Here is a 24,131-nt window from a genome sequence, read left to right on the forward strand (position 1 = left end):
GGGTGAAAGATATTTTCCTTCAGTCCTTGATGTATGATACTCTCCATTCATGTTAAAAAGTCTGATGTCTTTATGGTTCCTTTGTAGGTAATAGTTTTCCTCTTTTCATAGTTTTAAGGATTTTATTATTATCCTTGATGTTTTGAAGTTTTACTCTGTTCTTCGTGTGGTGATGGTTTTGTTTAAATTTCTCCTTTTTACTTTGTGGGCATGTTCATTTTAATTGGAAAAGGATTATCTATTTAGTTTAGTATTGCTTTCCCCCATATTCTGTAATTTTTCTTTTTGGAGCTTGTTTGAAGAATAATGGGACTTTAAAATTTTATTCTTGATGTCGCTCTTACCTTTACTTCACACTTTCCCTTGTTCTGTCCCTTTGTGCTATGTTCTGAGAGACTTTGACTTCCCAGTCACTAATGCCGTGTTCATCTGCTTATTCTGCTTTTCAATTCATATATCCTCCCCTCCTGCCAATTATGTTTCTGTTTCTGAGATCCATTAAGACCCTTTTCCATAACTGCTCTTTTTCTGAACTGTCCTTGTTTTGTGAATGCCACATTTCTATCTTTGTCTATATTCTGCCTTTTTCTTAAAATGTTGGTTTCTTTTCTTGATCTTTCACTGGGTTTTATACTTGGTCTTTTATTTTCGTCAGTCATGAAGCTGTTTTTTTTTTAAAGTTGGAATATATTTCACATACCATAACATTTGCCTTTTCAAGTATATAGATCAGTGGTTTTAGTATATTCACAAAGGGATGCAAACATCACTGCTGCTTAATTCCAGAACATTTTCATCACCCCAAGGAAAACACATAACCATTATGGTCACTTCCCGCTTCCCCCACCCTCCAGCCCCTGGCAACCACCACAAAGCACCTTCTGTCTTTATGAATTTGTCTGTTGTGAACTTTTCATATAAACAGAATCAAACAATCTGTATTGACCTTTTATGTCTTCTTTCATTTAGCATAACGTTTTCAACGTTCATCATGTTGTGGCACGAATCAATACTTCATTCCTTTTTCATGGCTGAATAATATTCCATCAGATGGGTGTACCACATTTTTGTTAGCTCATATTTCAGCTGATGGCCATTGGATTGTTCCTACTTTTTGGCTATTATGAGTAGTGGTGCTGTGAACACTCGTACAGATTTTTGCTTGGACACATGTAAGTTCTTTACTTCTAGGAGTAGAATTGCCGGGTCATATGGTGACTAAATGTTTAAGCTTTTGAGGACCTGCCAAACTGTTTTTTCAAAGCACACCATTTCATGTTATCCCCAGCAGCGTATGAGAGTTCCCATTTCCTGACATTCTCACCAACACTTGTTATTGTCAATCTTTTTTAACCCATCCTAGTGGGGTATGATGTGGCATCACATTTTTTTCATATGTATTGCCTTTATGACTAATGATGTTGAGCATCTTTTCATGTGTTATTTAGGCATATGTGTATCTTTGGAGAAATGTCTATTTAAATCTTTTACACATTTTTATTGGATTATCTTTTATTGTTGAATTGTAAGAGTTCTTTATATATTCTGGTTACCAAACCCTTATCATATATATGATTTGCAAATGTTTTCTGCTATTCTGGATTGTCTTCACTTTTTGATGTGTCCTTTGAAGCAACAAGGTTTAAAATTTTGATGAAGTCCAAAATTGTTTCTTTGAGGCATAATTCAAATAAACAAGCATCTCTTTAGCAAACACTGATGATCTGGGCAAAGAAGGACTTTACTCTGAAATGCTAAAATGGATTCTTTCCCTATATAGTCTGTTCCAGGAAACCTCTAGTCTTCCCACTCGAGAGTTCCTGCTTGTGATGGGGAATTGCCCAGGTTTTCTGGCCCTCTGAGATGGTGTGAGAGATGGTGATGCAGCATTTTTCAGGATTTTTCACTTGCTAAAAGCTAGCCTGTTAATGAAGGAGTGATGTAGTTTGCTCTTTCTGTATTTGAAAAGGTAGTATTGTCTGTGGGTCATAAAGCGTGTGTAAGGCGGAAGTGAAACTCCTCTCACTAACCACTGTGACAGCCTCTCACCTTCCTTCTTGTTTTGTGGTTTTCCCAGTTCTGGACTTTAGCGACCCCTTCAGCACGGAGGTAAAGCCGAGGATCCTGCTCATGGGCCTAAGAAGGAGTGGCAAGTCATCCATCCAGAAAGTCGTCTTTCATAAAATGTCTCCCAATGAAACTCTGTTCTTGGAGAGCACGAACAAGATCTGCCGGGAGGACGTTTCCAACAGCTCCTTTGTTAATTTTCAGATATGGGACTTCCCAGGACAGATTGACTTTTTCGACCCCACCTTTGACTATGAGATGATCTTCCGAGGGACAGGAGCGCTGATATTTGTCATAGACTCCCAGGTAAGGCTCCATCTCGGTGTCTGGCGGGACTGCGATGCCCGACCCTTTGCGATCGTTTGGGTTTGGGTTTTAGGGTCAGGAGTAGGCATTTCTCCCAGACTAGCATTTCTCAGTTGTGGCTGTCTGGCTTTGAAAAGGGGAAGAAAAATCTCCCTACACGCAATCCTGACCAACAAGCAGTGTTCGGGAACTGTGTGCTCTTGGCAAGCCTAAAGAGGACGTCCCGGCGGGAGGGGACCACCGTGATGGCCACTGAAAGCAGGTACTCCTGGCAGATATCTCTAAAAGATCACAGGTTCTCTGCAACAAAAATACATGATTAGCTACATTTCAAAGTGTTTACTATTTCCTGTGAAGATAAAGTTCTCTGAGTGTGAACATTTTTCTTCTGAATCAAACTATTGCAGTTCCTACTAGTACCCCGTTAAGGCAGCGTGACTAGCGTGTATTTTAGAGGTAACTAAATGCAAAATGTGAAATTTGAGATACATATATTTTTTTCTACTCAATCTGTGTATTTGTGCTTGACTAAGGATTTAGCATCAGTTCTATTTTTGGTTTCTGTTTGTACTGAAAACCTTGTTCACATAAGGTGGCTATGGGGTGATTTTTGCTCTAGCGTTCACTCAGTTATTTAAATTCCTTCCAAGTTGTATCCCCTAGGTTACCTGATTTTCTATCACACAAAAAAATGTTTTTTGTGGTTTATCAGTAGACAATCCTGATTGTATTTTCATTTTAACTTTGCTGAAAGCAAAGAATTGGGAGCCGCTTGGCTGGAGAAGAACCTTATCACCCAGACTTGAAAGTCACTCACTTTATTAGTGTTCAGACCAGCCTTCTGAATGGTCTCTTTGGTACCCTGGGCCATTCTCCTGTGAAGTGGGGGAAGGGGCTGATGGTGTAAGGGCAGGAGGAGAGGGAAACAGCAGGACTAAAAATGCATCTCAGGCAGGTCAGTCTTAGGAAGGAGCACAGTTAGCAGACTGGGACATTGACATTGATGTTTTTCAAACTATTCCACGTGCAGTTACTCTTAGAAAGTATCCCCAACGGTGGGCCAGCCAGAAGGCCCTCCTGAGGGCTCTCTTTTGCAGCTGTAGGGGATTAAAAGTAACAAGTCCTACAGGAATGCCCTAAGCCAACTCCAAGCTCAGGTCTCAGTGTTTGCCTGAAATTGTAGACCTGCAAATGGACAGGTGGGGCTGAGCCTCTTGCGAGCCCAGTCGTGTTGGGAAGGAAGGGCTGTGAAGACCATCGGTAATAATGGTTCTGAGTCCGTGCTTGCAAAACTATTCTCGGACAAGACTACTCATGCCTGAGAGCATTGTAAACTCACTCATGGATCGAGGTGCCTGTTTAATATAATAATGAAATTTGCAACTCAGCCTTTTAGTTCCAAGTGACTGCACGGTGAACTTGTGGAGCCGTGGGAGCATGGCCGGATGGTTAGAAGTTCTTTTTCTCCTTTGTGTGTGGGGTAGTGGGCTAGGGAGGCTGTCCATTCCAGGATCTGATCCATGGACAGCCGTGCCTCTCTTCCTGTGGGCCCATCCAGAGATGCGTGCCTCTAGCACCTTCATTCGGAGAAGGCGATGGCACCCCACTCCAGTACTCTTGCCTGGAAATTCCCATGGACGGAGGAGCCTGGTAGGCTGCAGTCCATGGGGTCGCGAAGAGTCGGACGCGACCGAGCGACTTCACTTTCACTTTTCACTTTCATGCATTGGAGAAGGAAATGGCAACCCACTGCAGTGTTCCTGCCTGGAGAATCCCAGGGACGGGGGAGCCTGGTGGGCTGCCGTCTATGGGGTCGCACAGAGTCGGACACGGCTGAGCGACTTAGCAGCAGCACCTTCGTTGGGTCCAGGCGCTGCTGGGAGCCACACTTTGCTGGCTGTCCTGCTCACCCTGACCTGTTTCCTGGCCCCTCTGTGGTTTTGGCAGTATCCCCTTCTTCCTGTCTGAGGTTGGCCAGCACCATAAGTCAGGAAGCTTGAAGCCCAAGAGGAGCGGCCGGCGGTGGACAAGCCGCCCGTGGGAGGGGAGGCTCCCGGGCTGTCACGCTCCTCTGTCTCCTCTCGGCCCTTCTCCCCGAGTCTTGCGGCTGCTGCACGGGGTAGCGGCACCAGTGGCCCTGCCGCCGGGTAAGTAGATTCCAGCCCTGACGCGTCACTTCAGGCCGGAGGCTCAGAAAGCACTTCACATCAACACCAGACTGTGTGTACATACAACTTACACTTACGGGATGTGAATTGCCAGTGCAACTCTGTCTCAGGTGTTGATGATACAGCTTTAATGTGATAAAATAGGGACACTTGCCAGTTTTTTTCACTGTTTAGGGTGTTTTTATTGCCTCAGTAATCTTCCCTTTTTTGGTTTGATTGAAATATAGTTGATTTACAATATTATATTAGCTTCAGGTAATATATAGTAAAGAATATATATGTATATATTCTTTTTCAGACTCTTTTCCTTCTAGGTTGTTATAAAATCTTGAGTATAGTTCCTTGTGCTATACGGCAGGTTCTTGTTGGTGATCTGTTTTATATGCAGCAGTGTGTATATGTTGGGCTTCCCAGGTGGCGCCTGCCAATGCAGGAGATGCAAGAGCCATCAGTTCGATCCCTCGGTCGCGAAGATATAGCTTGGAGTAGAAAATGGCAACCCAGTATTCTTGCCTGGGAAGTCCCCTGGACGGAGGATCCTGGGGGGCCCCAGTCCATGGAGTCACAGAGAATCGGACAGGACTGAGCAGACACTAGACAAGCGAGTGTGTATATGTTCATCCCAAATTCCGAATGTATGCCTCTCCCTCCCACACTTGGCAATTTTTATTTTCTATTTTTAGGGTTTTTTTTGCCTGTTTTTTAAATTGCAGCTGTAATTCGGTTTTAATTTAACCTGAGCGTGAAAAGTGGACTTTCAGTGGGGTTGGTAAACGTGTTCTTTGTTTTGTTTCTTGGCTTGCTGGGTTTTGTTTGGGCCACTGGGTTTTGTTCCGGCCACAGGGCAACGAAATGAGTAAGAGTAAGAAACACACCTTTTTAAGTTACACTTCTTAAAAGGTAGGGAAAAGCATTGGTAAAAGTTGTCATTTACTAAAAATAAGGAATATTTAACTTTAACGAAGCAGTTTCCAAGTCTGCCTAATAGACTTTTCTGTTGGAAGCAGACTGTAAAAAATCCCCTTTGTGGGGATCTTTACTTGTTGTGATTGCAAACACGAAACAGAACCGAACTGGAGGAAAGTGTCTCAGCAACTCTTGAAGGTCAGCGCAGGGCTCTAAGCAGGACTGTGTCTGACACCTCCGAGTTTTATTTTTCGCTTGTGAATTCCTCACAACCGCAGGATGGCCAGATACATATATCACCAAGGAGAAAAATGTGTCCTCCCATAATGTGAAATAAGGGAGAGCGAAAGCATCAGGAGTGATGTCCCGTGGACCGCCCGCCCCGGGCCTCCCACAGAATGTCGCCCCCCGGCCCCAGGAGCCGTCGCTCTTTCTTCAGTAATCGTATCGTGTGGCTGTGTTGTGTCCGCACTGCTGCTCGGCCTCTCCTCTGGTTGCAGAGACTGGGGTGGGGGCGGCTCTCTAGCCGTGGTGTGACGGCTTCTCATCTCAGGGGCTTCTCTTGTCGATCACGGGCTCCAGAGCGCAGCCTCAGTGGTTGTGGTGCGCTGGCTTAGTTGCTCTGTGGCCTGTGGGGTCTTCCCAGACCAGGGATGGAACCTGTGTCTCCTACGCTGGCAGGCGGACTCTTTGCCGTTGAGCCCCCAGGGAAGCGCCCCCACCCTGCCCTGGGAGCGACTTCACAGGTGCTTGGGGTCCAAACTAGAGTGTTGGCTTAACTCATGTTGGTGATTGTGGTTGTGACCCGCCCGTAATCCCTAGATCTAATTTTAGAATAGGAGCCAGGCAGTGTGTTTTTCCTTTTTTAAAATTTGTTGTAGAAGATAATAAGCACAATAGGAGGAAAAAAATCACTCACCGTCTCTCTGCTCTAGTAATCAGATATTTTCCTTCTTTGTCATGTCATTTTTTAGCTCTTGTAGATCTGTACCACTTCATCAGTTTGCTGGTAATCAGACCATTTCATGTGCTTGGCAGGGAGGTTAGAGGAATGATTTCTAATCTTTTGAGACCATGATACACTCTTGACCTTGGCTGCTTCTGCTTACAGACACATGCCCTTCACTCCTCTCTTCAGTTAGAGACATAACCAATAACACTTGTTGAAGTGTAACTTCCACACAGTGAATAGCACTCACTTTTTAACCAAATGTTTACTTGGCTGCATTGGGTCTTGGTTGCAGCACGTGGGATCTTATTTCCCTGACCAGGGACTGAACCCACGTCCCCTACAGGGCAAGGCAGATTCTTAACCACTGGACCACCAGGAAAGTCCCAAATTACATTCATTTTAAGTGCACAGTTCAACCACTGTACACCTTCTAACCACCTTCTGACTTAAAGAATGTTTCCACCACGCTGAAAGCTTCCTTTGTGGCCTTTCTCAGATGTACCCCTCTGCCCAGGTTTCAGCCTTGGGCTGATATGATGTGCTTTCTGTCTCTATAGAATAGTTTGCCTTGTCTAGAATTTCTATATGTGGAATTGTACAATCATGACTTTGTTTTTTATCTGAGATATTATAATGTGTTAAGAAAGTGCCCCAAATTATTAAACTAGAATTTCTCCAAAATGCTTAGCCCAGCATCCAATCCCTGGAGGAGGAATTGGCAACCCACTCCAGTATTCTTGCCTGGAGAATCCCATGGACAGAGGAGCCTGGTGGTCTACAGTCCATGGGGTCGCGAGAGTCAGACATGACTAAACCACACCACAGCGTCCAATGTTTATTCTTCATTTTAAACAGCTCTTTAGAATGTGAAGGATGAAAATGACTGTCTGGTCTTTTTCTCCCTTCATAGCTTCCTGTTAGTATCTTAGTATTTTGATTTATCTAAAGACTGGGGATACATTTTTTTTTTAATGGGCAAAGTATTTTAATAGACGCGTGGCCAAACCAGACATAGAGTTAGCAAGTGAGCACTAGTAAAGATGCTCAGAATCACTAGTTACTAGGAAAATGCAAATCAAAACTACCATGAGACACCACCCCATGCCAATGAGAATGGCCAAAATTGAAAAAGACAAAAACAAACCACCCAACTGGTAATACCCAGTGTGAGGAAACGTGGAGAACAGCTGAAGCTTCCACACTGCTGGTCGGAGTGCAGAGTGGGGCAGCTACTGTATTATTTTTAGCTTTTTATTTTATATTGTAGCCGATTAACACTGTTGTGATAGTCCCAGGTGGGCAGCAAAGGGACTCAGCCACACATACACACACATAGGGCTACGTTTTTGTTAATCGGTTTGGGGAATACAAGAATGCCCCAGAACATCCCCTGTTTTATCGGCCTTTCTTCATTTGTCCAGTTTTGGAATCAGGATGAGTGGGTGAAAAGTCCTTTAAATGTTGTTCTGAAGATCCCTTTCCTTTTTGCTATAAAAACAAGTCCTATTGGGGAATTCCCCAGTTGTCCAGTGGTTAGGACTCTGACTTTCCACTGCCAGGGTCACAGGTTTGATCCCTGATTGGGGAACTGGATCCTGTAAGCCGTGAAGCCAGGAAAAAAAAAACACACCAAAAAACCGAGGCATATTCATACCCTTCAGGTTGGCAGTGATGAAGAGATCTGACAACCCTGGGTGCTGGTGAGAGTCTGGAGGAGCAGGGATTCTTCCGTGTTATCTAGCCGAGTTCAAAGTGCTCAGTCCTCTGACCCAACAAGCCTGACTTCAGGGGAAGCCCTAAGAGACAAACAGGCACAGAGATGTGTGTGAGACTGGCCACGTTGTCATCTTCCTGATCTCACACATTCTGAATTCCCATCAACAGGCAAGTAGGTGACAAATTATAGACCATCCACAATGGAATTTTATAGAACTGTTCCTAGGAATCACGCATTCGTTTTGTGCTCCAACAAACGTGAATCTCACTGACACAATGGGCATGGAGAAGGCGAACTGTAATCCACAGGCACGTTGATATTGCTGTAAATTTTTAAATAATGTAAATTAATTCTGTATGTTGTTTGAGGATACATAGGTATGTCTTAATAGTAATGTATAAAGAGGTGGGTGAGGCTAAAGGCAGAAGTCAGGGTACTGGTTACCTCTGGAAAGCGTGGGGTAGAGTGATGGGCTTGGCTGGCAGGATGGGGAGAAACACGGGGCTTTGATGTCTACTGTTTGATTTCTTAGACAGAGAGATGCATACACACAGGCCTTCGTTGTCTTATTGTATGGGTATCATCTGTAGAAGGAGAAAAAAAACAGCATTGTGTTATTTGGGGCAATTCCTGTAGACCCCAGGGGTCAGCAGACTTTTTGAAAAGGGTCAGATGGTCATGATTTGAGGTTTGCAGGCTGTGCTATCTCTGAGGCGTTTCTACAGAGGAGAACCACTCAGCTCTGCCTGGGTGCCCCCATCCACCGTGTGCATATCAAGACGTGCCGTGGCCCTTAAATCCATGCGGTGCGTGTCATACCTCAGTAAGGCTGGGCGTGGGGCGAGGCGGGAGGCTGGAAGGCCGCCCAGAAGCCTTCGGCAGGAAGCCCAGAGAGGCCTCCCTGACCCGCTGCGCTCTGTTCTCAGGACGATTACATGGAGGCCTTGGCCAGGCTCCACCTCACCGTGACCAGGGCCTACAAAGTCAACACCGACATCAACTTCGAGGTGTTTATCCACAAAGTGGATGGCCTGTCAGATGACCACAAAATTGAAACCCAGAGGGACATCCACCAGAGGGCCAATGATGACCTTGCAGATGCCGGGCTAGAAAAAATTCATCTCAGGTGAGAAGAGAAACGCCTCAGGGGTCACTGGGGTCCCACAGTCGTGAGCAGTTGGCGCGGACAGTCACTGACCCGTGTGCCCTGCTTTGTGCTGTAGACATCAGGATGGTATTTGGGAAAAGTGAGCATTGCGTGTGCTAACTCCAATCTTTCAGAAAAGCGTTGGGGTTATAAAATTTTTATTTTTCGACCAAAGATCAAAGCTAAGCCTTCCTCATATGAAAATCACAGAAGAGAAAACCCATACACTGCATCCAGGAAGTTAATCGATGCTGAGGTTTACTATTATAGGTAGTATCTATAATCATAAGGAATCTTCTAAAAAAGCTGAATAGAAATAAGTATTCACAGAGGAAAGCCACTTCTCTATAATTTTTGTGGGGTAGTATGTATGCATCATTCATTTGGCAAAAATTAGAAAAATGAAAAGATTGGATACTTCAGTATCAGTAATGTAGCTGCTATAACGTGAGGGATGTGTATAAAGATGATTAGTGCCGATTCCCTTGGAGAATGTAGGGAAGCTGACATAGGCACATGCGTCTGCATTTTTAAGCCTTCTGGTCCAGCCAGTCGGCAGAGACGAGGCACAGTTCTTGCTTTGGGGGAGATGGACAGAAATGTCTTGTTAAGATAAGTTCTTTTTTTGGCTGCACTGCATGGCTTCTGGGAACTTAGCTCCCCACTCAGGGATTGAACTCTGGCTCTTGGCAGTGAAAGTAGAGTCCTCACCCCTGGACCGCCAGGGAATTCTCATGTTCGTTTTTTACCGAGGTGGTTTTGACTTCTTCAGGGACTAGAATGTGTGTGTAAGAGCTGTAGTGAATACAGAAGGCATGATACTGGTGTTACGACATAGTCTGAACAGCCTATTCCTCAGTCAAAGGTAACAAGTGATGAAGTACTGTTTCATCTTTCAGCTTTTATCTGACAAGCATATATGACCATTCAATATTTGAAGCTTTTAGCAAAGTGGTTCAGAAACTGATTCCACAACTTCCCACCCTGGAGAATTTGCTGAACATCTTTATCTCAGTAAGTAAATAATATCATCCCATTAGAGTCATTCGCGGAATTTAAGAATAACATTTGCACGAGCGCAAACAATCTTATTTCTGCTTTGGTCTGACAGTACTTCAAGGTCTCTGAAATATTACATTTGAAGATTGTGCCTACATACTATTTTAGGTCCGTTAAAATTTAGCTCCCCAAACAGTTCCTATACTTCACTGGTATAGTCGGAATGTTTATTGAAGCTGTAGGCAATCATTCAGTTTTAAAAGAGTCCTGTCAGAGGTAGAGGGCACAAAAGTTGATTTTGGCCGTAAGATACATGGTGTTGAATTTTTAAAAATCTGTTTAGCGCTGTGACTAAATGATATGGTGGCTGGCTGAGTCCTGAAAACTACCAGCTCAAAGTAGAATTACCACAGACCTTTAGTTGTATTCACATTGATTCTCACTGCACAATTTTGAGTTTGTTTGCTTAGACTTTTAAAATCTACTTTTAAATTTAAAGTCAGTAAAATTTGTGTGATAATTTCAGTTTTCATTTCTTAAGTAAATCCATTATAAAGATGTTCATGATAATGAGGTTTAAACTGTAATGAAATGGAACAACCGAAAGTTTTGCTAGTTCGTATTTGAGACTAAGGATGTCATATCATTTTATGTAACCATGTCATGCTCTAAAACCAGCTATCCTTTTAAGGCAGACTCTCCTTTTTGTTTCAGAATTCTGGAATTGAAAAGGCGTTTCTCTTCGATGTGGTCAGTAAGATTTATATTGCAACAGATAGCACCCCTGTGGATATGCAGACCTACGAGCTCTGCTGTGACATGATCGATGTGGTCATTGATATTTCATGTATTTATGGGTAAGTAGAACATCCTGAAAGGCTACCGTCAAGCAAGTTTCTCTTTTGTAACCCTTGAGGTATTTTGAATTTACTTATTTGATCTTAATACTTTTGTTTGAAATGATTGAGATCTATAAATACACCATTTAGTATGTGATAATAATAACAAAAAATTGTTGAGTAAATGCCCGGGCATTATGCTGATAATTTCATTGCCTATATTATACCATTGAATTCTTCAGTATTCCACGAGGTGGAAATTACTACTCCTGTTTTACAGATAGGAAAACAGGTTCAGAGTGGTGAAGTTTCTAACCCCAGCTCACACTATCATTAGGGAACGAAGTTAAGATTTGAGCTCATCTGATTCCTAGTTCCTCTATTGAAAAATCTGTCACGTATCATGATGTCATGTATACTTGAGGGAAAGTATTAGGATCCTTGGATTTCTACATAAATACCTCACATTAACCATAGCTCTGTTACCTTCTTTATAATAGGAAATAATGGCTGGATTTTTTTTTTCCAATATACTTTTGACTGTCTTTTGCTGTGGGTAGCAGAGAACTATGAAACTAAGCAGACATTACCTGCTTAGTATTACGGTCTTAACCTTCTTAGAAAACTGAACTTCTTGTACATATAAAAGAACACAAAATAAGGAATGAGGGAAATTGATTTTGTTACTGGACATAGAAATAATTCCCCATAATAGTAAATTTGCTGAATTCAGGATTTTGTACAGAGTGAGTGTGAACTGTCTTATTAAGGCATTAGGTTGTTGCTGCCTGTTTATATTGGATCTCACAGCCATTGATGGGGTAAAGCGTTTCTTCATCTTTCTCTTTGCTCACTGGCTGTGGCCTGCTTTATGCAGCTTTCTCTGCCAGCTTCTAGGGAGCCTTGGTCTCACCACTTTCTCCTTCCATTCAGTTCAGACTCTTTCTGTTAACTGTTAACATACATGCCCACCCACAGTCCCTTCCCTTATGAAACAGGGAAACCAATCCATACCTCTCAGGACAGTTCAGTTCAGTCACTCAGTCGTGTCCGACTCTTTGCGACCCCATGAATCGCAGCACACCAGGCCTCCCTGTCCATCACAAACTCCCGGAGTTTACCCAAACCCATGCCCATCGAGTCGGTGATGCCATCCATCCATCTCATCCTCTGTCATCCCCTTCTCCTCCTGCCCCCAATCCCTCCCAGCGTCAGAGTCTTTTTCAATGAGTCAACTCTTCACATGAGGTGGCCAAAGTATTGGAGTTTCAACTTTAGCATCAGTCCTTCCAATGAACACCCAGGACTGATCTCCTTTAGGATGGACTGGTTGGATCTCCTTACAGTCCAAGGGACTCTCAAGAGTCTTCTCCAACACCACAGTTCAAAAGCATCAATTTTTCGGCACTCAGCTTTCTTCACAGTCCAACTGTCACATCCATACATGACCACTGGAAAAACCATAGCCTTGACCAGACGGACCTTTGTTGGCAAAGTAATGTCTCTGCTTTTTAACATGCTATCTAGGTTGGTCATCACTTTCCTTCCAAGGAGTAAGCGTCTTTTAATTTCATGGCTGCAGTGATTTCACCATCTGCAGTGATTTTGGAGCCCCCAAAAATAAAGTCTGACACTGTTTCCACTGTCTCCCTGTTTATTTCCCATGAAGTGATGGGACCAGATGCCATGATCTTAGTTTTCTGAATGTTGAGCTTTAAGTCAACTTTTTCACTCTCCTCTTTTACTTTCATCAAGAGGCTCTTTAGTTCCTCTTCACTTTCTGCCATAAGGGTGGTGTCATCTGCATATCTGAGGTTATTGATATTTCTCCCGGCAATCTTGATTCCAGCTTGTGCTTCTTCCAGCCAAGGGTTTCTCATGATGTACTCTGCATATAAGTTAAATAAGCAGGGTGACAATATACAGCCTTGACGTACTCCTTTTCCTGTTTGGAGCCAGTCTGTTGTTCCATGTCCAGTTCTAACTGTTGCTTCCTGACCTGCATACATACCTCTCAGGACTGCAGTGAGGATGAAATATCATTAGGTCTCCCCTGGTGGACCCCAAATGTATCTGCCATTATTATTTTTTAAAGTTAAAGTATTTAAAACTTTTTTTCCCAAAGTTTATTTATTTGGCCGAGCCACATGAGTTGCGGGGTCTTAGTTGCCTGCCCAGGAATTGAACCCAGGCCCCTTGCAGTGGAAGCGTGGAGTCCTAACCACTGAACCACCAGGGAATTCTTTATCATTATTATTATTATTAAACACTGGCTTTAGAAATAGACCTTATTTCCCAAGACTGCTGCCTTGCAATATTCTCTTGTTTTTAAACTGTTAAGTGGATGACCTTGAAATAGTCACGGAGGATGAAAGTTATCCTGATTATAGTTTAGATGATTGTCATAATCAAATAACAATGAACAGCACAATTAATCTGGCAAATACTCAATGATATGCATAATCATTATTTTGCCATATGGTAATTAGACATAAATGGTAAGTTGTTCATGGAAACAATGTTAATCAGTTACTTTTATCCAGCTCAAACACACACCGGGAGGAAGGGGCCGGGCAGGGGAGGGAGCAGGGCTTTACTGGCAGATTGCTTTCCCGTGGTGGAATGCCGTGGGCCTGGGAACCTGCCCTGTTGAGTAAGAACCAGTCTGGGTCCGGGTCACAAATGGGGCATACGTTCTGGGGTTTCTTGAGACCGTTTGCTAGAGTGGCCACGAGCCAGCCCGGGGGCTGCAGAGGGAAGCTGAGGGTGCGTGCCACAGCCCAGGAAGCAGTCCGCCTTGCCATTGGAGATCCTAGAAGCAGCTGACCTGGTCTGCTCCGGAGTCTCAGCTGGGATTTGAAAACACACACAGTTTCAGATAAGGGAAAGGTATATGACATCCTCCTTTGTCTATAAACAAGATACAGAACTGGATATGGCAGTGTCTTCAGAGGGCCCAGTTTTGATCACAAAGGTCATATCAATAATGATAATAGCAGTTAACGTTGTACATTTTATATGCTCTCAGCACTATGCTTAGTGTTATGTACATGTTATTTCATTGCATTAGGAAACTTTGAAGTAATCACTGCTAATATACAATGAAGAAATCGAGGCTCAAAAAAGTGACTCAGTTTGCCCAAATTTATACAGTAAAATGAGAAAGCTGGGATTCAAACCCAAGTAATTTGTGTTTGCAGGCCACACCTTTTCTTAAATATTTATTTATCTTTTTATTTTGAAAAAATTTCAAATCTATAGAAAATATGCAAGAATAGTACAGTGAACTCCGATATACCCTTCTCTGGGATTCACCAGTTTTTATCAGTGAGCCTTATTTGCTCACTCTTTTTCTAATACAGTTGGCCCTATATGTGAGTTCCACATTGACAGATTCAACCAACCAGTGGATTGAAAATATTCAGAAAAATATTCCAGAAAGTTCCAAAAAGCAAAACTTGAATTTGCTGTACGCTGACAGCTATTTCCATAATATTTGCATTGTATTGGGCATTTTATGTCATCTAGAGATGATTAAAAGTATATGGTGAGGAGGAGGAGTGGGACTTCCCTGATGGTCCAGCAGTTAAGACTCTGGGCTTTCACTGCACAGGGATGGGTTCGATTCCTTGTTGAGAAACTAAGATCCCGCATGCCAAAAGGAAGTAAAAAAGGGGGAGGATGTGTGTAGGATGGGCCTCTCCGGGTAGCACTACAGGTAGAGAACCCATCTGCCAGGCAGTTAGACCAAGAGACAGGTTCGATTCCTGGGTCGGGGAGATCCTCTGGAGGAAGGCGTGGCAACCCACTCCAGTTTTCTTGCCCAGAGACTCCCTTGGACAGAGGAGCCTGGTGGGCTACAGTCCATCGGGTTGCAAAGAGTCAGACATGAATGACGCAACTCAGCATGCACACACGCATGTGGGTAGGTTATATGCAGATACATGAGGAGCTTCAGCATCTTTGGATTTGGGTATCTGCTGAGGGGAGTCTTAGAGCCAACCCCAGGCCCTAAGCCTGCTCCGTAGGGATGACTGTACATACACATTTGTTTTTGCTGAACCATTTGGGAGTAAGTTACAGATCATGATCCTTTGACCACAGCTGTTAATGCTTGAACGTCTGTTTCTTGATAACAAGGACATTTTCTTACAGGACCACAGTTTAATATCAAATTAAGTCTATTTAACATGACTTCATGACTCTATTATCTAATATAGAGTCCTTTGTTAAATTTTATCAGTGGTCCCAATTCGTTCTTTTATCGCAGTTTTTTCCCCCAGATGAAGGATCTAGCCCAGCACTTGGCCGCCTCTTCAGGCTGCTTTATTTTGGAAAAGTTCTTCACCCTTCCTTGGTCTTAAGGCTGTGCTTTAGACAGCCTGGTTGTTCTGTCACGAGGAAACAGGGAGCCCTCATGGGCCGCGGAGAGGAGGAGAGCTGGCCTCCATCCGTCACTTGTGTCCTTCAGGTCCATGAAGAGTTCAGCCTCTTGGGTGTCAGTAGGACGCTGACCATCATACAGTGTACGTTCTTGGGATCGGGTGTTTCTGAGAAATTTAGCTGAAAGACACTGTAAGTGTAAACTCCCTATCGTTATGATTATCACTCTTTGTGATAATCCGGTCTTGTTGCTGGGTAACAAATTGTAGTTCTTAATGGTCAAATATGTTTTTGGTTTCTGTTCCCATTTAGCCTCAAAGAAGATGGAGCAGGAACCCCCTATGACAAGGAGTCAACAGCCATTATAAAGCTGAATAATACAACAGTTCTCTATTTGAAAGAGGTGACAAAGTTCCTGGCTCTTGTGTGCTTCGTCAGAGAGGAAAGCTTTGAAAGAAAAGGTAATTTTTTGTGTGTGTGATTTAAATGAAGCATTTCCATTCAGACGGATCCTGCCTTTCCTGCTCGTTGAATGTGGGTGGACAGCAGCCGTGCCCCTGGGGGCTGCCAGACTTCAGTCTCGGGCTCCCCTTGGCTCTTGCCCCCCGCCAGTGGGGTTTGGGGATCCGTGAAGCAGCGTGAGGTGGTAGTGGAACCAGACCCCCTCCCAGGGAGGGGCCTTAGGTTTTCCGGGAGCGAAGCCAGCTGGGGTGTTATTGCCTGGCCGTAGAGTCCCTTACCCGAGGAGGCCCAAGGCCTTGGTCCTCACCTCTAGAAGGCTTTAGGGACGCTGCGACCACTTGTCCTCCCCGTGTAAAGGGTGAGACTCACGCAGTCTTAAAGCTAGACTTTTTTAAACTTCTGTTCAGCCCTTGTCCATTCTTTAGTCCTAAAACACAGGGGTGGCATCGTGATTCCAAAAAAGGGAAGATACTGGTATACTTAATAATGTCACCAAATATTTTTTAGGACCAAATTGAGTTTTATTTTGAAATAAAAGCAATTAACCTCTTAAAGATACTCATATTCCCTGCCCCCCATCTAAACTGGGAAATATCAGCTTACTGATGTAGTTAAGGATTTTTGCTAGTAATTAGGAGATGATGTACCCTAAATGGAGAAGGAAATGGCAGCCCACTCCAGTATTCTTGCCTAGAGAATCCCATGGACAGAGGAGCCTGGCAGGCTGCAGTCCATGGGGTTGCAAGAGTCAGACACGACTTGGTGACTAAACCATTACCCTAAGTTCCCAACAAAGTAGCAATAATAACATTTTCTGAAATAGCCTTTTTTTCTTATAAGTAATACATGTTCATTATTTTAAAATGCTTTGAAAACTTAAAGTATACAGAGCAAAATAAAATCACTGAATTTCACCATCTTAGAGCTGAACCCCGTGTTAAATTTCTGGGGTTTTCTTTCTCCTTTTCTGCCTTCCTGTCACTTTTTTCTTCTGTTATCCCCTCTTTCCTTCCTTTCTTCCAACAAAACTGGTGCCATTTTGTCTATATAATTTTTTATCCTTTTGTTTTCACGTATTTGTACCCTGAAAATTTTCTTAATTCTTTGGAGCATAAAAGCATAATTAAGATTTTTATTACTTTTCTGTTAAAAAGCAGTAGATTCATTTAGAAGATTTAGAAATAATGAGCAAAAAGGAAATAATTATTGGTAAGTTTCTCAGTCACATCACATTAAACTTGTTTGCTTTTTAGGGTGACTAACCATCTCCATTTGCCTGGGACAGGGAGGGGGGTTCCTGAGAAAAGGACCTTCAGGTTTGAAACTTGAAAAGTCCCAGGCAAATGTGATGAATCAATCACCCTAGCTTTATAAAGAGCTTGATGCCTTACATATGCAGGAAGTGGTTCGCTTGGTTTTTGCTGCCTTAATCTCAGTAGTGAGTCCTGTTAGTGTTATGGATAATCGACACTTATTGATTGATTTCTCCTCAAGTTGGTTTCTGTCTGCATTTTCTGGGATCATCTTTGACTGCTCTGGCAGAAAGGGGAGGATGGAAAGCAGAAGTGGGATTCTTGGAAAGGGAGGTGGTTAAAAAATACAGCCATCTGGGCCCACCACCGAACATCTAGAATAGTTTCTGGGAGAAGAGCCTGGGGTTCATTCATTTTATAAAAGTTTCCAGGAGGCTTTTAATGTGCAGCTATGACTGAAAACCACTGAACCTATAGAAGGATATGGGACCATCGCTTAACTTTGTATGGTGCTAAAGATAGGGCTTATTCTGTTCATGTCTCTGTTCCTATATTTGTCAACAGCCTTTTATGAAAGAGTGAAATAAACAGCACTCTTTGTATACAGTTTCTTTAAAAACCTCAATTGTGAATTTTCACTTTTAAAACTCCAAATGCAGCAAGATTACTGTTGTGTTTTAAACGTGCACAGATGAGTAAGTTGACATGTGTCAGGAATCATCAGTCGCCTCTCTCTGAAATTTCCTAGAGTTGAGTTCGCACTGAGCCAAAGCCCTTTAGCTAAGCTTTCTGCCTAAGGCAGTTAGTGGGACACATAGGTAGAGTTTTGAGGTGGCGCTCACATATCTTACTCAAACTCCCACTAAATAAAATCATGTCTTTGGTCCCTGTTTCTTCCTTTTTTTGAAGTTCATGTTTTATTTGGAAGAAGGTTCCAAGAAATAAAAGTGAGGACGTGGGGAGATAGAGAAGGGAGGGGGAAAAGCTGTCTTCAGTGGCAGCGTTATCCGCACTTCTTTTTAAAAATACTTTTTAAATGCTTTCTATTACTTTAAAATTTTTCCTTTTATTTCTTTGGCTACACCGTGAGGCATGCAGGATCTGGTGCACCGGGGAGCTCCCTTCTGCTCACTTCTGCTGAGGGAATCTTGGAGAAGCTATGTGTGCAGAAAACTTAGACCCACCCCCATTGGACATGCAAGGCGGCCACTTTGTCCCCCAGCTCTCATACCCCGTCATGAGGGGCGCCCTCAGAGGCTTGTATTCCCCTAGCCCTAGTACCTGTCTGCGCGCCAAAGGAAGCCTCCAGCAGAGCAGAAGTGCCCCTACCTGGGCTTACTTATTTCTTACTTCTTCCCCGCTCTTTCTCACCCGTCTTTTCCTGAGGAGATGGTTTCTTAGATTTGTCGCGCTGTGGTCACTGTCACGGCAGAAGCAGCAGGGGGCGCCACTCAGAGGGTTTCCTGCTCCTGGAAGCTGAGAGGGTGTTTCTTACAGTCGCTTGTGGTTAGTTACGTGGCTGCTTTGAAGCGTCCCTTACCTTGGCTGGAATCCCAATCCCATTTTTTGTAATTAATTAATTAATTAATTAATTTGGGGGGGGGTTGGGGCTCCTGAAGCATCACCTGAGTGGATGGAAATATTCTGGGGGCTAGTTATTTTAATAAGTTTAAAAGTAGTAAACTTTAAACTTCCTGATCCCTGGGTCAGGAAGACCCCTGGAGAAGGGGAATGGCAACCCACTCCAGTATTCTAGCCTGGAGAATCGGCAGGCTGCAGTCCGTGGGTCACAAAGAGTTAGACACAGCTGAGTGACTACCACTTTCACTTTCAAAGGTAGTAAAGGGAACCCACTGCCTTATCCCGACTGGTGTATACATAACACTGCTCTCAATACTTACATATTGGTGCTGATGATCTGAAATGGGCTCAGGACTTGGATTATATTTTATCTATTTTTGTATCATTAATCTCTGAAAACGCAAGAAAATTCTCCCCATACTACTGGCTGTTTAAAATTTACTTAATATTGAAACACTGAGAGTGTCATTGATCGTTGAATTTCTTAGCTCAGAGTTGACCTGAGGTGATGATAACCCCTCTGAAATTGGGGACTTTGTTTTCCCTAGGGCTTATGACAGTAGCTTAAATATTTCCTGAATATCTTTTCAGTAAATGCTGATTGATGGGGACTGTGACCTGGAGATGTAAGCTGACCTCCAAGTCAAGGTCCGCCTCTGTTCAGAGTCAATTTAATAATGCCTTTTGGGGAAAAGATATAATAAATATTTCACTGAAGATATATCTTAATTGTTCTTACAGTTTTTAATTCTGAAAGATTTTTTAAAAGGGCAGTTCAGCTGGTTTTTCAAAACTTTGGGGTCATAGACGCTTTTGAAAATGTGGTATATATTCTGGAACCTTTCGTTTGTAAAAATAGATACTCACAAGACTTTGCCTGCAATGCCTGAAGCTCGGCTGCAGACCTTCTAGGGAAGTCTATGGACCTTATGTTTTCTCCTCTACCGCCCCCTACTGGCATTTCCTCGCTATGGCTGACTTGAAAAGGCTTCTAGGTGGCACTTAGAAATATTTTTGTTTTCTTCTCCAGGGCTGATTGACTATAATTTTCATTGCTTCCGGAAGGCCATCCATGAAGTGTTTGAGGTGAGAATGAAAGTAGTGAAATCGCGAAAGGTTCAGAATCGGCTGCAGAAGAAGAAAGGAACCACCCCCAACGGGACGCCTCGGGTGCTGCTGTAGGTGGGGTTTCAGGAGCATCTTTGGAAATCAGACGTTTCAGTGAAGCTGCTGCCCTGTGTTGCACTAAAGGAAGAGGAGGAAGGAGATGGGGACACAAGACACACGTTTGTTGTAAAAAAACTCAAGGAAGAGGAGGAAGGAGATGGGGACATATGACATACGTTTGTTGTTTAAAAAAAAAGAGATCCTGCCACCCTTTCTTTTAATCTTCTCTTTTTTAAATAAAGTAAGCACTTTGAAGCAAAAACTTGTATATTAACAATGAAGTGAAATCTACTGTAACTTCATTACACAAATGTAAACTTTTATGGTCCGTAGTCAGAAAAAATCCTGTGTGCGCACTGCCAGGAACTGTATATATTTTGCACTTTTTCATGTTTTCTTTTTCTCATGGAACTAAACTTTGATAAAACAACTTTTCTAAGCTTTGTTCTGTCCTTGGTGTCTAGGACATGCATACTGAGTCTGTATCTATGGGGCAAACGGAAATTAATCAAAAAATGATGCATTAGCAATTACTTTTTTAAGCATGGGAATCTTTGCTACCAATTGTTGAGAAAAATCATTTTTCCATGGAGGAACAGCTTGGGGCGGCAAGCTCCAGGAGCAATAAGACCTGTCCCCTGTTTATAACGGATATAAATAGACGTTTTATAGAATAATATTAGCACCAAACTTATCTAAACATTTCTATAGCTGTGACAGTGCTTCCCTCCGTGACAGTTTTTATAAAACTCTTTACCTCAACAGACATCTCTAAAACCATTTTATACAGAGAGGTTCTTTCTTTCTGCTGTGTTATTGTTGTCTTTTGGGACCATATTTCCAAAATGGTGCCAATCACTGGAGAGAAATGGGAATGTCGCTGAATTGCAGGGTTTCCGAAGGCTTTTCTGTACCTGCCACTGAGGCTAAAGTAATATCAGAAGCTACATGGTTTCCCAAATGGAGGTGACTAGCATTTGCAGATTTAAAAATATATCCAATTTTAAAATATATACAGTTTTTCGCCTCTGTGGAATGGGCCTCTTGCCATGCAAGAATCCAAATGTTTATTTAGGACCAGTTTCTTTTTTTCTCCTTTTGACATTGTTCCACAACCACAGGCAATATTTCAGTTCTCGGCCACAGAACTGAATCCTGGCGGGCACATCCATCACCTCTGAGTCTCCTCAGCTGTGACAGCGTGCCTCATGGACTCTGCTTGTCCCCACCTACGACTGAGCCAGGGCTCGGCTCGCCCGCAGCATGCTCTGCATGGCTGAGAAAGCCGTCCTGAAAACTGCTAAAGGGCAGGGGCGAGGATGACCAGAGGAGGCACTGTAGTTAGCTCTGTCTGTTTCTATGAGATTCTTCCTCTTGTGTGTACTTTAGACCAACAGCACGTGAAGAGATTCTAAATCTACCCCCATCCCAAACCATTCCAAGTAGATAATTCTAGTCTATCCCAAGGCTCAGTGCCCTAAAGCATGTTGACAGGTATTAGAAAATATTCATATGTATATATTTTTAGCAGAGCCTCGTAGGGATAGCAATGCTGATCATAGCAAAAATGGATAGTTCCTAAAGCAACTTTTCCTTGAGACCATCCGTGGCTTCTTTCTATCCTCTCCTCATCCATTCTTCCCAAGTCCTATTCCTTTGAGGCTGGAAACTGCAATTTAAGGTGGTAGCTGATTTGAGGTTTGAGCCCTCCCAAGGATCTGTGCATTTTGGAAGGAAATTTGTAAAAATCATGTAGGTGCCCTAACTCCCTTCCTCATGATTCCTGCTCAGAAGCGCTGTGTAGGATCCCAGGGGCTCCAGGGAAGTCTTTTTCCTAATTTCCAAACCTATAACCAACATGGTACCTGGAGGCTATTCTTACAAATCTAATTCTTTAATATTTTTTACACAGTCTTTCTTTCTGAATGTGCAAATACAGAATCACTTTTCTAAAACAACTTTATCCTCAAGATAGAGACATTTGCCTAACTGGTAAATCACACGTTACTTAGGTATATATATTAGTGTAACTAGGTGGAGCTTCCATTTTTAAGCTGGGTATATGATGGGTTTTGTTAAAATGTGCCTTAAATGCCTACTACTTCAAAAGCAAATGATTCTTTGGGGGAAAGGCAAAGTTAATGCTATGGCATCAGACCCAAGTTCATGGTAGTAAGTACACTCTTTGATTAATGACACTGATATATAGAAACTGCCTCAAAGCCGTCAGCATGGCGATGACCTCTTAGTTAAAGAAAATGTAGGAGTTACGTCTAAGCATTCAGTTTCTGGAGTCTGTGCTATTGGAATCACAAAATCTCTTCAGTTCCTTTTTCACTTGTTTTTGATATGGGACTTAGCTTTCTTACGTGTGGTCACTTTCATGTCTCAAATCCACCACTATAAATACATATAAGTATACAAAAGAATGTGTAAATATGAAGCTCAAATACATGGCTATGGTGACTGCTGTGGAATATTTGTGATCATTTTCAAAGGTTGAGAACTTGACCTAGAGGTTTTCAGGGCAATTAGAACTTACATGTGGGGGTGAGACTCTGAATTATCATCTTTGTTTAGTTTCGGTAATATAGATTAGCGTATATGGCCAGAGTGGCATATTTCTTTTCTTTTTCAGAGTGGCATATTTCTGATGGAATAGACATTAAAAACTGGTTGACATTCACAGACTACTATTTTGTGAACATAATATATTTTGGACCCTTAACTATAAAATGAATAAAAACACAGCAATATTGTTATGTATGGGTTATATGCGAACTCTGTTTGAAATATATTCAAGAAAAACAGCTGAATTGTCTTGATTATTAAAGTATGGTATGCATTCAATTCATGCGGACTGGATGTAATTTGTAATCAAGTATAATATTCATTGGGCTTCCCTGGTGGCTCAGTGGTAAAGAATCTGCCTGCCAATGCAGGAGACCTGGGTTTGATCCTTGGGTCAGGAAGATCCCCTGGAGAAGGAAATGGCAACCCACTCCAGTATTCTTTCCTGGGAAATCCCATGGACAGAGGAGCCTGGCTGGCTACAGTCCATAGCATTGCAGAAGAGTTGGATATGACTTAGTGACTAAACAATAATATTCAGTATTATGTTTTATTTGAGCAGGATGTTATTTATAACCATTGTTAAACCATTGCTTTCAGGAATATTAGCTGCCAGTTTAAAAGCATGTGTCATGTGCTCATGATTTGGTAAGGATCTCATTTTATTTCAAGCGTGTTCATAACTTATCTTTCTGGGATCAGAATGGTCTCTTTCCTGAAAAGGAAGCATGGTCTTTCACATTTGTGAGGTTGCATATACTGTGCATGCATATCACTGCTTCATCAGACCTGCTGGTTTCTTTAGATAAATGTGTTTGTCCTAATTAATCAGCTCTCATATTAGGGAAATGAGGATACATTTCTCTATTTAAGTTGGATTTACTTTTTTTTTTTTAATTCATCTCTCCATGGTGCTGCCCAGGTGGCTCAGATGAAAAAGTGTCTGCCTGCAGTGCGGGAGACTTAGGTATAGGTTCGATCCCTGGGTCGGGAAGATCCCCTGGAGAAGGAAATGGCAACCCACTCCAGTACTCTTGCCTGGAAAATTCCATGGATGGAGGAGCCTGGTAGGCTCCAGTCCATGGGGTCATAGAGAGCCGGACACGACTGAGCGACTTCACTTTCATCCCTCCATACTTTTGATGGGGACATGGTTGTTTTGGCTGTAGAACTTCCTTCAGTAAGCTCAAGATTTTGATTCTTGCTGCTCTGGCCCTAATCCCCAGCCATCTAAAAATTCTTTTCCTAAGAGTCCACCTTTTGATTCTTAGTAAGATTCCACCGTATAATGACTCTACAGGTACACTCAGAGTTCTCCGAATGGGCTAGCATAAGATGTTATATATGAAATCCTGTTTCTGATTGGAAAATCTAATCTGAAATAACTACTTCCAAGATTTTTAATCAGTGTTGATATTGAGTATAGGGGAAAGGAAATGTCTTTAACAACATTATGGGATACTAGTAGACGCTGAGTGCACACAATATGCCGTGCACCGTTCGTAAGCGCTTTTACCTAGTTACCCTCATAAGCCCAAGAAGTGGGCACTGTTACCCTGTTTTACAGTTGAGGCAGCTGGAGCCAGAGAGGTGCAATGACTTGGTTAAGATAC

The 24,131-nt window shown here is 42.7% G+C and overlaps 1 protein-coding gene across 1 annotated transcript in view; it reads left to right on the top strand.

Moving 5' to 3' along the window:
• Positions 1–22,797, top strand: part of RRAGD (Ras related GTP binding D) — a 34,208-nt gene extending 11,411 nt beyond the window's left edge. Inside the window, exons 2-7 of the mRNA XM_043890279.1 lie at positions 2,078–2,373; positions 9,043–9,242; positions 10,163–10,277; positions 10,977–11,119; positions 15,797–15,945; positions 19,811–22,797. Of these exons, the coding sequence (XP_043746214.1) occupies positions 2,078–2,373; positions 9,043–9,242; positions 10,163–10,277; positions 10,977–11,119; positions 15,797–15,945; positions 19,811–19,962 (1,055 nt within the window). The 3' untranslated portion in view covers positions 19,963–22,797. The remainder of the gene's footprint in view (positions 1–2,077; positions 2,374–9,042; positions 9,243–10,162; positions 10,278–10,976; positions 11,120–15,796; positions 15,946–19,810) is intronic.
• The last annotated feature ends 1,334 nt before the right edge of the window (positions 22,798–24,131 follow it).

The sequence above is a fragment of the Cervus elaphus genome, chromosome 28, assembly GCF_910594005.1.
Source record: "Cervus elaphus chromosome 28, mCerEla1.1, whole genome shotgun sequence".
Classification (NCBI taxonomy): Eukaryota; Metazoa; Chordata; class Mammalia; order Artiodactyla; family Cervidae; genus Cervus; species Cervus elaphus.